Below are 14,093 nucleotides of genomic sequence, written 5' to 3'. Positions count from 1 at the left end.
AAATAATTTATTTTAAGATTAGGAAAGAGAATGATTTGATATAAAGTAAGACACATATCACAAAACAAGTGGAAGATGCACTGAGTTTTCGGTACATCTGTAGTACCGAAGATATTCTCTCAATCAATCAAATTCGAAAGTAGTTCCTCTCATATTTATTTAGGATTTTATTAATCTAATGTAATATGAGAGAATCTCTTTTATTCTATGGAAATAATTATGTGTGAGATTCATTTATTTATAAATATAAAAATTGATGTATGTGTAAGAGAAAAAAAATACTCTCTTATAACATAAGAGTATATATTTTTCAATTTATGTAATATGATTATGTCATTTAAAATAATTTTAATCATACAAGGATGAATTAATAATGATAAGGAAAAAAAGAGAAAATATATGAAGATAAAAAGTTATAAAAGCATAACAACTAATTTGTTTATTAATGATTAAGATTATCTCACATAGTATAGTCATATTAAACAATAATGATCCTTCACTCTTTCACTTTCAGTGTGGCACCGGAGGCAGAGTCTTCATTTTCTTCTTTTACTTGTTTGCCTCGCTTTTTTAGCTACCAAAGCTTTATAATTTAAGTAAGTCTAGTTGAGTTTGAGTTTTATTTTAAGGCTTGTCTCACTTTGCAAGAGAAAATATATTTTATAATAAGATTAGTAAGACACAAAGTAGTGGTGTCCACTATTAAAAATAAAAAATTACAATATAATTATCAAAATATCTATGACATAAGATAGTAGTCTCCTACTCCTACCATATGAGACTAATATTTTCCTTTATTTTATATATTAAAATCTGTAACAATTTGTGTTAGTATGTTATTATCATTAGTAATTAATTTTTGTAATATTGCCACCAAGAGTTGAAGGAATTCTCCTTCTTTGCATGCTTTAAGATGATAAAACTGACATAGGATGTGGATGTGAATATATGATCATATGTAACGTTTGTTCACGGGAAACCATGTTATGAAATGCACGCCGCACCCACATGAATAGGTTAGATCGGCTCTTTGACCCACTGGGGTCTTTGAACCCTTAATATTCCAATTTAATATTGGGTTGATATATTTTATTGTTTGGGGGCTTTTGGTTCTGGGGACATGCCCTCCAAGTTCCCCATGGAGAGGAGGGGCAGAACTTAATTTTTTAAAAATGGAAAAAGAAAAAAGAGTTCCCCATGAAAGGGGGCTTAACATTATGGATATTATGAAGCACCGAGGAAACAAGGTTGGAATCTTTAAATAGATATAATCTTGACAATATGGACACTCTTAAAGTATGTAATTATTTGTAGGCTAAATTACACATTCACACTCAAAACTTTGGAAAATAGATATATCATGTTGTAGAAAATTGATTGTCTCATGTTATCAATGTTGATTTGTTGGTTATCAATTGACGTAACCGGGGGAGGAGTCACTGACGGTGGAGAAGACTATTGGTTTCAGGAACTTTCCCTTTTAAGTTTGACTTTGTTTAAGCAATTAATTCTTTTCATAAGAAGATTTGAGTTGAAGCGAGAGATTAGCGATACCTGCATAATGCAATTTGCCATCGTCTTCTTCCAAAAAAAATTTGCAAGTGCACGTGCTTTTTTATTAGATTTAACGGTTTTGTATCTCAGTTTAACAGATAAGTTGATTGCTAAAATGTTTAAGTATAAGTAGTTTAATTGCTTAAATCAAAAGTACAGGGTGGTTTTTTGGAAAAGTGTCAAAGTTTAGTGTGGTAATTTATAATTTAGCCTTATTTGTATATAACGACAACTTCGATTTGGAAGCATCTGTTTCAAAACAATTTTGTGCAATATTTTTATTTTATATTATTATTAATATAACTATGTTAATAATTTTATGAAAGTTAGAATTTATGAGTTAACACAACAATATATTACTATTATAAGTTTAAAACTTTTCATAACCATCAATTGACACGTCTGGTCAAATATTCTGCTCCCTCAAATTGGGTTTGATTTTTACTTGATGTCTTGTCCTAGTTTACACTTTTACCTATTAAACAAAGGGAAAAATTACTCTTGTTACATGTGATAACTTTCTCTCCTACACACCCTTCGATATTTGTGTCATTTTTTTCTTTTCTTTTCTTCTTATTTTTCATATGGTGGAGCTCACAAATTTGTCTCTATAACATGAAATAACTTATCTCCTTTAACATGAGATTAATAAAACCCTTAAACAAACTTTCACAACAAGAGTTCTTCCCCCCTCCCCTCCCCTCATTTTGAGGAACTCTTTTTTGTTATTTTTTTCAAAAACAAATTTCGCCTCCTTCTTTTTGAGAAACTTGGACTACGTATCACGTGGTACGATTTCAGTAGTCCATTATCCAACTGAATCTCTCCCTCGAAGCCAAAAGCATCTAAGGTAGTGTTTGGTAGAAGATTTATTTTGGGATTAATGGAAAAGTGTAAGTTGATATTGGAAAATACCACGTTTGGTTCAGGTTTTTGAAAAAAAATACTAGGCAAATAGGATAAATGGGAAAATGACTTTTGTGTTGATTTTTGGATGAAATTCACTGTTACAGAATACCACTTGAGATGTGGTATTTTGAGATAACTGGGGAAGTGAAAAAACAAGTGTGAAGTTTCTCCCGAACATAGATTTTGCAAATTTAAATAAATTTTTCTGGTAATATTTCGGTCAACCAAACAACTTTTTTTACATTTTCCTACCAAACTCACTTTCCAACCATTTCTCTAGTATTCAAAAAATTTCTCCTCAACCAAACGCCCCCTAAGGGCTTGTTTAGCAGATAGTTTTAGGAAAGAAAGAAAAGGAAGAAGGGATTTTATTATCTCTTTCCTTGTTTGTAAGTTTAAAAAAGTGAGAGAAAAGAATTGAATAATTTTACAAAATCTTCCAAAACCCTTTTTATTCTTTAAATTAAAATTCTCTAATTTAGGGAGATTTTAACTCTCAAACAAAGGGAGAGAATACCTTACATTTTTCTTCCCTTCCCCTCTCCTCTAACCTCCTAAATGTCAAAGCCCCAAATGGGTCAAAAAGATGATTAGATCATTACACTGAAATATAGCTATGTACTTCAAAGCACGGACACGACGTTTGAAAAAAATTTGCGTGTCCGACACGTGTCCAACACGGACACGCTCCGACACGTGTCTGACACGCGATCAACATTTGGGGACACGCGGTCAACTCTCCGACATGTTTTTCGGACACGCGGTCAACGCTCGGACACGTTTTTTTTTTTTTTAAAATCTTAATTTTATTTTGTTAACTAAATATAAAAGAAATAATTTATAAATTAATTTTTTTCTGTTATGAAATTTGACATGAAAATTTAACAAAGTACGAAAAATTATTTATATTTATATTTATGTTATGAAATTTAAATATTTGATTGGTTATATAACTTATTATGGACTCTTATATGTATTAAATATAAATTATATTATATATTTTAAAAATTTTATTTAATATCAAAACGTGTTCCAACGTGTCGAAATATGACATTTTTTAGAATTAACGTGTCGGCGTGTCGTGTCGTGTCGTGTCCCGTGTCCGTGCATCATTGGCTATGTAACCATTGAAGCAACATATTTGTGGTCCTTCAATTATATCGAAAACGAATATTAACCATAAACTCAATCGCCATGGCAATTTGTGTAAGTAATTCACAGAGGCGGACACAGGGAGGGCTAGGGTTGGTCCCCCCTCCCCCCAAAATGAGGGGAAAAAATTTGGAAGTTAGAACAAGGGCATCGTGCCAGGGCAGCATGGAGTTTATTGTTGAGTTCAAGCTCTCTGTTTTCCCCTCCTCCGCCCCCCCTCTTTCTTATGCGTCATCCAACTCCGCTCTTGTTTGACTCCAACTGCAAGACTATTGTTGAGTTCCAATTATGTTTGGTGTTTGATTTTTTGCACCCCACAGCAAAAAATCCTGGATCCACCACTGATAATTCATGTCTGTGGGTTGTATTTATCTCAAGTCAATATCAGATGCATCAACTTAAAAAATAATAATAAGATACAAATATGAATATATTCAAATAGAACATGATATTAATAAAGATTTGTATCAAAACTTTTAATATAGCACAAAATATATATATATATATATATATATAGTGTTTTTGTTAGATGAATTAACGAATGGTGTTTCTATAATTTTGTTTATTTTTTTATCATATACATTTTACTGAAACACCTTTCATTAATTCCCCTAAAATTACAGAAACAACCTTCATTAATCAAAACAACGTAGTTTTTGGGTAGCTGCAGATAATCTTATCTAAAGTGAATGTAGAAATATTTTTTTCATATATATATATATCAAATAAGGGATTCAAGTGGCATTTTTATAACTACAATGAGTATATATAATACTTTGAAACCACAAAGGGTTAAATAATACATTTTTATAATCACAATGGGTTTAAGTGACAAAATTGAAACAATAGGATTCAAGTGATAAACCATGTAACCACAAGGGATGAATACAAAGTTATCTCTATTTTAAATGAAACTTAATTTCTTACATCATTCTTCTTAGTTTTTTAAGTTGAAGTTAGTATAGACTTATAAATTTTATAATTTATTTTTTACTTTACTTTTTAAAATTATTTTCTTTTGACTTATATTTTTAAAGATATTTATATAACGCTTATAAAGCCTGTTAATTATACAAAATTAACTAATAAATTTCTCATGTATTACAGGAGCATATTGTATAGGTAAGTTTAAAAAAAAAAATTGAAAACAATAGAAAGTGATAGGCTATTCTATCTACCATTTTTTCTGTCTATCTCTGCCTATCACCCTCCAACACCATTAGATCAGAATCTTAAATAATATTTATCTTTCTCTCTCTTCTTGAGATTCTGGTATCAGAGGGTGGTAGGCAGAAAAAAACAGTAGGTAGAATAACCTATCAAAATAAAAACTAGGTTTCGTACTTGTCCTTTTACAATATGCTATGTTCTTTAAAATTCTGAGTTGTGGCGTGAACAGATTAAATTCGCAATCTTGCTAGAGAGGTTTTTGAGGCTGTAAACGGATTAAATTCTTTTCGATCAGAAAAGAGACAAGTGGGGGTGGATATTAATTGGCAGTTCCCATGAGAGATTTTGTTAAGGTTGACTCTGATGGTGCAGCGCGTGGCAACGTAGGACAAACTTTCTGTGGAGGGGATATCCGTGATGTTCAAGGAAGATGGCTTGCGAACTTTGCATACGGATTAGGTGTTTGTATTTCTTTCGTTGTGGAGTCTTCTTCAGGGTTTGGAACTTACTTTATGGGTATCGGCAAGTTATTATTGAAAGTGACTCATCTTGTGTGGTTACTGTGCTCACCAACCAACTATGGTGAAGCAACTTGTGAAGGTTATTTGATTTCTCACATGTCAGCTTGGCTTCGTAGAGATTGGATCATTTTATTGAATCACACATACAGAGAAGGCAATACTTGTGCTAATTGGATGGCGAATTTTATCCTCAACAATAGCGAGGGTCTGAATCAATTTGTGAGTGGAGAGTCCCCTCCCGGTATACGTTGGGTTTATTTGGCTGATCTGGCTGCCGTGGGAAGACCACGTACGCTGGTCATTCAGTAGTTTGTTCGTCTTTTTTTTTTGTTTGGGCTTAGGCCCTCTCAACTACCAAAAAAAAGTGAGAGAAAAAATACACAACAAAAATTATAGGGAGAAAGTGAGTAGTTTTTTTAAATTAAATTTTAAATAAAAATATAGGTTTTAATTAAGGGTTCGTTTTTTCTACCGTCAATGTAGATAACTCATCTACAATGAGCCTAAAACGACGTCGTTTTGAGGCGAAAATCAAGGTATTTTTGTAATTATAATTTATTTCAGGGCTATAATAATCTTTTTCATTATAATTTTTAAATTTTTTTCAATCCAAAACGATGTCATTTTGGGAGCGATTATAGATAACTTATCTCCATTCACTTTAGAAACGTTAAAGCCTTTAATTAAAATGATTATCCTTTAAAAGGATAAATATTATACACATGAAAAATACAGGTGATTAGTTTAAAAAATTTAAATTTAAAATTTAAAACAAAAGAAGATAAAATTGAAATATGTTAAAAAAAAGAGAAGAGTAGAAAAAAAATATGCTTCTTTTAAGATATAGTACTTTTTTTATACATAAGAGTAGATATAGTACTTCTCTAAGATTTAGTACTTTTTTTTTTGGTAAACAAGATTTAGTACTTTAATCTAATATATAAAAGTATTAGAAAAAATAAATTGATTCAAAATTATTAAAATAAATCAATCAAAAAACATAAGTAATTGAGATTTAGGGAGAAAATAATTAAATTTTAACACAAAAAAGTTAAAATAATTAAATTTTAACACAAAAAAGTTAAAATAATTATTTTGCAAAATATAATAATTAATTTTATCAAAAATATTAATATTAATTAATAATTTTAAATAATCTTATATTTATTCCGAAGCCATTGACAAAAAGTGTTTCAGTTAAACTAATGAATGTTAATCATTAACACCGCCATGTGACACCATTGTATCCTTTTTTTTAATAATTAATTTATTAATTTCAACAAAAAAATTAATTAATATTACAACTCTCACCAAAAAAAAAAACACAAAAGTCAATGCAAGGTAATGCGAGAGGTAATTGATTAGCGAGTGGTCCTCTCATATTGAAATATTAGGTTATGAAAAACTTTTATGTGAATCTATCTAAGATTCAATTACCATTAATGTAAAATACCCGTTGTGGTGCATTTTCAAATTACACTTGAAGAGATGCATGTTTACTCGGTGGACAAAAACCTGCAAGTTCAAATTACACTCGTATTTAATGTGAAAGTATCAAATATAAAAAATTATAATCATATAAAGATGAAAATAAATATAAAATATTAGATATGGAGAATCATAATCATATAAAAATGAAAATAAATATAATCGTTGGATCAACATAATCAATTTAACGGTGAAATTAATTGGTAGTAACATTAATTAGTTGTTACAATATCATTCCCCTTGTGTGATTATGATTCTCCATATTTAATGTGAAAGCATTAAATATGAGAAATCATAATCATACAAAGGTGAAAATAAATATAAAATATTAAATATAGAGAATCATAACCATACAAAGATGGAAATAAATATAACCGTTGGATCAACATAATCGATCTAACGATGAAATTGATTGGTAATAATATTGATAATAACTCTAATTGGTTGTTACAATATCCTTCCTCTAACAATTAATGTTATTTCATTTTATTTGTATTATTCAGATATTTTATAATAAAAAAGATTGGACTTTTCGTTCTCAAATAAGGTCATTTTATTATATGTTATTCAATTTCATTTAATTTTTTTCCTCTTCAATTCTAAGATAGTCCACGGGAAGCGAAAGGTAAAAAAAAAAAAAAAAAAAGTCAACAACTATATTTACCCCTTACAGCAAAGAAAAACTTTTTTCCTAGTCAGCTTTAGACATAAACAGGTTTACTAAAATAATAAAGATTCAACCTTAAAAATCGCCTTGAATAACTCTTGCTTCTCATTTTGCAAAGATTTTGATTTTGTGCTATATACAACCCATGCTTACGTCAAAAATGAATAAACACCACAAAACAAGGCAAATGAGGATTTCATTTCAACATCAATTTTAGTAAATGCTGTCTCGAGCGTTATATCTATAAAAAAGTTACATTCAATTGGAGGCTTCCTCTTGTGAGAACAACGAAGGGGAAAAAAACACATTAGTGGTTCAAGGAGGTCCTGGTGCAATGGCAGGGGTCGTCGATGATGCATTACCTGTCCATGCCCAGGAACATGAATCCAAAGTTGGCATAGCTGGTAACAAGCAAACACCTTTTTTTTTATATATCATACATTGTCCTATTCTTCATTTGACTTTAGAATAATTGAATGTGAGTGTTATATGTTCATTTGAATTAAGATGATGCATTACTAGAGGAAGCAACTTTCTTTGTTTATTTATATAATATATTTTTTATGCTACATGATATTCTAAAGATTGTGTGTTGTTGCAGATGATACTGAGGTTGATGATTGTCCTATCGAGCAGGTTAGGCTAACAGTTCCAATAACCGACGACCCAACTCAGCCAGCACTTACATTTCGAACATGGGTTCTGGGGATGGCATCATGTATTATCCTTGCCTTTGTGAACGAATTTTTTGGCTACAGAACCAACCCTCTATATGTTTCTTCTGTCTCAGCCCAGATTGTTTCCCTCCCTCTTGGGAAACTTATGGCTGCAACACTTCCCACAAAACAAATTCGAGTCCCATTCACAAAATGGACTTTTTCTCTGAATCCTGGACCATTCAATTTGAAAGAACATGCCCTTATCACCATCTTTGCCAGCGCTGGATCTAGTGGTGTTTATGCCATTAACATCATCACAATTGTTAAGGCCTTTTACCACAGGAGCATCCATCCACTGGCGGCTTTCTTGTTGGCACTTTCAACCCAGGTCAACAATATAGTCACATTTTCAATTAAAGATGACTAACTAAAAAACAATTAATAGCACTTTTTTATTTTAATATGGTTAGCATGCTGAATTGTGTTCTTCAATGTGTAGATGCTTGGCTATGGTTGGGCTGGGATTTTCAGAAAATTCCTTGTTGATTCTCCCTACATGTGGTGGCCTGCAAACCTTGTCCAAGTGTCTCTATTCAGGTATTTGTTTTTAAATATTTGAGAATTAATTTTTGTTCACAATGTTATTTGAATGAATCAAGAAAATTATTTTCAAAGGAAGAGTAAACGGATGTGTCATTGACAAATAAGTCTTGAATGACAGGGCATTTCATGAAAAAGAAAAAAGGCCTAAAGGAGGAAACACAAGGCTGCAATTCTTCTTCCTGGTCTTTGCAGCAAGCTTCGCTTATTACATTGTTCCAGGCTACTTTTTCCCAACAATATCAACTATCTCCTTCGTTTGTTTGATTTGGAAAAATTCCATCACTGCACAACAGATTGGTTCAGGCATGTATGGCCTTGGCATTGGATCATTTGGCCTTGATTGGAACACTGTTGCTGGCTTCTTAGGTAGTCCTTTGGCTGTACCTGGCTTCGCCATCATCAACATATTGGTTGGATTTGCGCTCTTTATCTATATTGTGGTTCCCATTGCCTATTGGAATAATTTTTATGATGCCAAAAAATTCCCCCTCATCAGTTCTCACACATTTGACTCTACTGGTGCAACATATAATGTTAGTCGGATTCTGAATGCCAAAACCTTTGACATTGATATGGATAGTTATAACAATTACAGCAAGCTCTATCTTAGTATCACATTTGCATTTGATTATGGATTGAGCTTTGCAACTCTTACCGCTACTATTTCCCATGTTGTCCTCTTCCATGGAAAGTAAGTTTGTTTAGATCCCCAAGTTTGTGTAGTTTTCTATATATTCCATTTTGTATAATAAACCATCTAATTATTGTGGCGATTGTCTACTTCATAGAACAATCTATCAGATGTGGAGGAAGACAACAACTGCACTAAAAGGACAACTTGGAGATGTGCATACAAGAATTATGAAGAAAAACTATGAACAAGTCCCTGAATGGTGGTTTGCCACCATTTTGGTTTTAATGATTGTTATGGCCTTGATAGCTTGTGAAGGCTTTGGCAAGCAGCTTCAACTGCCATGGTGGGGAGTCTTATTTTCTCTATTAATTGCGTTGGTTTTCACTTTGCCAATTGGGGTCATTCAAGCAACAACAAATATGGTAATGTCCATTTCCAAGTAGAAAAAAATTAGACAAGCACTGCCTTGTATGGCTTTCAACATTTTTACAGTTTATTATTGCTTCAAATGATGTCTTTCTCAAAAGAAAGTAACTTGTTGTGCAGCAACCTGGACTCAACGTGATTACAGAGTTAATAATTGGGTACCTTTACCCTGGAAAGCCCCTTGCTAATGTAGCCTTCAAAACTTACGGGTACATCAGCATGTCTCAGGCACTCGGGTTTCTTGGTGACTTCAAATTGGGACACTACATGAAAATTCCTCCAAGATCTATGTTCATCGTACAGGTAGGATGTGGATGCATGGTTCGCAAAATATGAAGCATAATTCATCTAGAATTGACTTAGAATTGTGCATGCATCGTAGGAAGGTGCTTCATTTTTGGGTTTTTAGTGTGTGTCTATTTTAGTCTAACTTGTGGCAATTTTGTCTTCAGTTGGTAGGTACAATAGTTGCTTCAAGTGTCTACTTTAGCACAGCATGGTGGCTTCTCACAACTATTCCGAACATCTGTGATGCATCAATGTTGCCAGAGGGTAGTCCATGGACATGCCCTGGTGATGATGTGTTTTATAATGCTTCAATCATATGGGGAATTGTAGGGCCACAAAGAATGTTTACCAAGGATGGCATTTACCCAGGGATGAACTGGTTTTTCCTCATTGGTCTACTTTCTCCTGTTCCAGTGTGGCTGCTTGCTCGCAAATTCCCCAACCACAAGTGGATTGAACTCATCAACATGCCCCTCATCATTGCAGGTGCTAATGGTATCCCACCAGCCAGATCCGTGAATTATATTACATGGGGAATTGTTGGAATCTTCTTCAATTTCTATATTTATAATAAGTTCAAGGCATGGTGGGCAAGACATACATACATCCTTTCAGCTGCTTTAGATGCTGGAGTTGCTTTCTTGGGTGTGATGCTCTATTTTGCCCTCCAGTCTTATGATGTTTTTGGTCCAGCATGGTGGGGTCTTGATTCCACTGACCACTGCCCTCTGGCCAGATGCCCCACAGCTCCAGGTGTAGTTGCCAAGGGATGCCCTGTTCTCTGATTTCCATATTAGAATTCCATCACCTTCATTGGTCATGAAGATGTACAGAAAGTCTGAATATTTATTTACTTGGTTTCAACTTCCGAATTTCTATCTCTGCTAATGTATAAATATAATAGAAAGTTGAAGAAGATGTATGTATAGGTTGTTATCAGAGCACGCAAAATTGTTTAGATACTTATTTTATTTCTTTGATTTTATCCAATGAAATTTCCAATCAAAATGAAATCGATTCAATGACACGTCCTCAGTATCATTAGCATATACACGATAGGTAATTTCAATAAAACGTCCTCAGTATTATTAGCATACATATGACAATAAAATGCTGATTTATACAAAATCTATAAATCTGGAAGTTATTTACATTGACACGGTTACAGACCCTAATCAAACTCGAACGGTCCATATTATTCCTGAGACTTGTGAAAGTGACATTTTTCAGGAAATTTAATCATATTTACCTAAAAATAATTGTTTCTTTTTTCTTTCTGAAAATATATGCTTCTATTTTGCCCCCTTGTCACCTACAATTTAATCAATGTCCCTCGCATTCTTCGTCTGTATTTCTCAATTTTATCTTTTCTCTTGTAAAAATAAAAATACTACAAACATAAGTCTGAAAATAGAATCATTGCAACCATAAAAGCGTAGCGTAAAATTGGATTAACTAAAATAATGGAGGAGATGACTATGTTGTTTCTACCAAGTAGCAATTCCTCACAAAAAGAAAAAGAAAAAAGAGAACCGGCTCTGCAACCAAAATCCTTTACGGACGGAAGATTCTGAAAATTGTTAAAATAGGTGGCAAATATCCTGCTTAAACATCTGAAAAAGTTTCTCATAAAGCAGCGTTCCCAAGGTCAAAATCTATTCCCTAATTGTTTATAATTGAGAATCCAAAATATGCACCATAATAAGCCTGAACATCATCCACTTGCCAAGTAAATTGGGTTAAAAAGTAGACAACAAAGACTGGGATCAGTTGAAGAGCCCTGGGTTTAGCCAATCCCTGAAAACACAAACAGAATATAGATTGTGTAAAGTCATTTACAACTAACTGCACAGATATAAAAATCAAGGGAAAGAAAGAGATGCCGTAGGGCAAAAGCACTTACTTGCTTATGTCATCGAGGTGATCATCAAAATCTACAATGTCATTCCATTTCTCAGATGAGATATAGTCCAATAAGATCAGATTTGCTGATGGCTCTCTGAGAGAGAATCGACTGTTCCCATCTGACTGAACAGACTTCCAGTTCTTAGATGCATCCCTAACATATAGCTAAGCCATATGAAAAAGACAATCTTGGTTAATGTAACCAACAAACGCATGGCTATATATCATATGGAGGGAACTACATATAATAGCATAAACACTTACAACCATACTTATATAACATGTAGTTAATGAATTTCTTCTTTTACCAAAAAAAGAAAAATCTTTCTGGATGCACCATAAATTTCATAACAAGAAACAAAGAGCATGGAATCTTTTTATTTCGGACAAATGTTGAATGAAGCCTTGTACTGGCTTGAGGATGCAGCCTGTATAGCAAATCATACAACATAATTATTTTATTCACCCATTCTTCAAAATGGATAGATCAATATGCTGCAACATGTGCCGAATCAAACAAAGAATATTCCTCTCTTTTGACTAATGTTGAAAACAGACAAGGAGGGAATGAACTCAATGAAGCAAAACATTCAAGCAAGCAATTTTAAGTCTTGCCATCCAGCTGATTTACAACCAATGAAAGCCACACATCGAGATGCTAGCCCCCAATCCCAATTAAGCTTTTAGATGCAGCAGCTTTGTCTAAATTTAGAGAATATTTCACCAAAATAAGCCCCAAATCCAAGATAGGAAAACCAAAAACTATAAGCAAACTGATCATTATTGAATTCAAAAAGAAGACAGAAGATGCACATATTCTAATGAGTTCAAAGGCTTTCATGATTCCATTAAGGCTTTAATGTTTCTACATTGATTTCCGACTCAAAACGACGTCGTTTTAGGCTCAATGTAGATAAGTTATCTAGAAAAAGTGAACCCTTCCATTAAAAAAAAAGGGTTCTTCAGTTCACTCACAAAAAGCCCTTAGGATTTCTACACATTAGATATTTTAATCAAACGTATTATCTAGAGAAGCCCAAATAAAATTCATTGAGGGATAAATGCAATCTTCATATGACAAATGATTAAAAGCCTTAATGAATGATGTTTCCAATACTAATATTGCTAACCTGCATTATGGCTCTACTGTCTTTGCTCTTTTTCAAAGCTTCAAGCTTCTTGTTATCTAACTGCGAAGAATTGAAAGGAATAAATAAGATGATAAACAAAATGACATACTTCAAAGCAAAATTGGCACAAATCCCAGGGCATACCAGGAGAATGGCAGCTTGGGGAAAGTAGCGGCAGATGTGGTCACCAATATTCTTCGCCACACCACCAAGCTCATAGTCATCAGACCTCTCATTTGCGTGAAAATAGCCAACTATGTTCAACCCTTTAGCTGAATAATATTCCTCTATCTATCTCACAAACAATTGCGATTGCAAAAATTCAAAAAAATAAAATAAAAAAAATCAGAAACCACTGAGAATCTAAGCTAAACAAAATAATTAATTGTTGTTATTCAAAAGAAGATAAGCCCATTTGATTAGGTTACATGTTATTTAAGAAAACATATGTCTTTATGCACAATTTTATAAATAACCAATTGAGGTCAGAACTGAATGAGAAAAAAATGTATAAAACACTAGAAGAGAGAGAGAGAGAGAGAGGGGACCAGAATGAGAGAGATCTCCAATTGGGGAAGAAGAGAGATGTGAGAGTGGAAGAGAGGGACAGCATCAGCGATCTCGACGGTGTCATTAGACGGTGAGATGCGGCCGATCAAGACGCCGTTGACGGCGGAGGTTGTGTGTTTGAGGGAGTGTAGGACGAGCTTGATGTAAGCGTTTTGTGCGATCTCGTACCTCAGATCGCTGCTACCCATTGCTCAGATTCTCAACTCACACACACACAGGTTCCTGTCGTGAAGCCAAACAGAAGCAATCAACTATCGACTCTTGTGGACTTCTAACGATGTCGTATTATCTTGGGAGGAGGCAATGCAGGAATCATTTATTGGGATATACTATTATTGAGTATTGAGTCAACTAGGGACTAGTCACTTTGATATTTGGAAGTTCGGCCTGGGTCACTTACTTCTTGGGCTTGGCCCA

At 33.2% G+C, this 14,093-nt stretch overlaps 2 protein-coding genes across 2 annotated transcripts; one reads left to right on the top strand and one right to left on the bottom strand.

Annotated features, from left to right (window-relative positions):
* The first annotated feature begins 7,795 nt into the window (after positions 1-7,795).
* On the top strand, positions 7,796-10,856 carry LOC133284604 (oligopeptide transporter 1-like). Its single transcript, XM_061481664.1, has 7 exons — positions 7,796-7,865; positions 8,063-8,508; positions 8,620-8,717; positions 8,842-9,414; positions 9,512-9,779; positions 9,904-10,086; positions 10,236-10,856. The coding sequence occupies exons 1-7, from the start codon at positions 7,796-7,798 to the stop codon at positions 10,854-10,856; spliced, it is 2,259 nt and encodes a 752-aa protein (XP_061337648.1).
* A 655-nt stretch (positions 10,857-11,511) lies between these two features.
* Positions 11,512-13,975, bottom strand: LOC133284583 (ER membrane protein complex subunit 8/9 homolog). The gene is made up of 5 exons (XM_061481639.1): positions 13,655-13,975; positions 13,251-13,397; positions 13,107-13,166; positions 11,975-12,141; positions 11,512-11,868 (listed from the first exon to the last, which is right to left on the bottom strand). The coding sequence occupies exons 1-5, from the start codon at positions 13,862-13,864 to the stop codon at positions 11,838-11,840; spliced, it is 615 nt and encodes a 204-aa protein (XP_061337623.1). The 5' UTR covers positions 13,865-13,975; the 3' UTR covers positions 11,512-11,837.
* Between the last annotated feature and the right edge of the window lie 118 nt (positions 13,976-14,093).

The sequence above is a fragment of the Gastrolobium bilobum genome, unplaced genomic scaffold, assembly GCF_033153095.1.
Source record: "Gastrolobium bilobum isolate Gb01-03AN ecotype WA unplaced genomic scaffold, APGP_CSIRO_Gbil_v1 utg21709, whole genome shotgun sequence".
Lineage (NCBI taxonomy): Eukaryota > Viridiplantae > Streptophyta > Magnoliopsida > Fabales > Fabaceae > Gastrolobium > Gastrolobium bilobum.
The sequence above is the reverse complement of the archived record's forward strand: the minus strand, read 5'-3'. Positions and strand labels throughout refer to the sequence as shown.

Excerpts from the sequence above, each read along its gene's own strand:
- LOC133284604 (XM_061481664.1), top strand. The coding sequence starts at position 7,796 with ATGGCAGGGGTCGTCGATGATGCATTACCTGTCCATGCCCAGGAACAT. Across the intron at positions 8,509-8,619 it reads TGTTGGCACTTTCAACCCAG|ATGCTTGGCTATGGTTGGGC; the intron begins GTCAACAATATA and ends TTCAATGTGTAG. Across the intron at positions 8,718-8,841 it reads GTCCAAGTGTCTCTATTCAG|GGCATTTCATGAAAAAGAAA; the intron begins GTATTTGTTTTT and ends CTTGAATGACAG.
- LOC133284583 (XM_061481639.1), bottom strand. The coding sequence starts at position 13,864 with ATGGGTAGCAGCGATCTGAGGTACGAGATCGCACAAAACGCTTACATC. Across the intron at positions 13,167-13,250 it reads CCCAAGCTGCCATTCTCCTG|TTAGATAACAAGAAGCTTGA; the intron begins GTATGCCCTGGG and ends AATTCTTCGCAG. Across the intron at positions 11,869-11,974 it reads CACCTCGATGACATAAGCAA|GGATTGGCTAAACCCAGGGC; the intron begins GTAAGTGCTTTT and ends TTGTGTTTTCAG.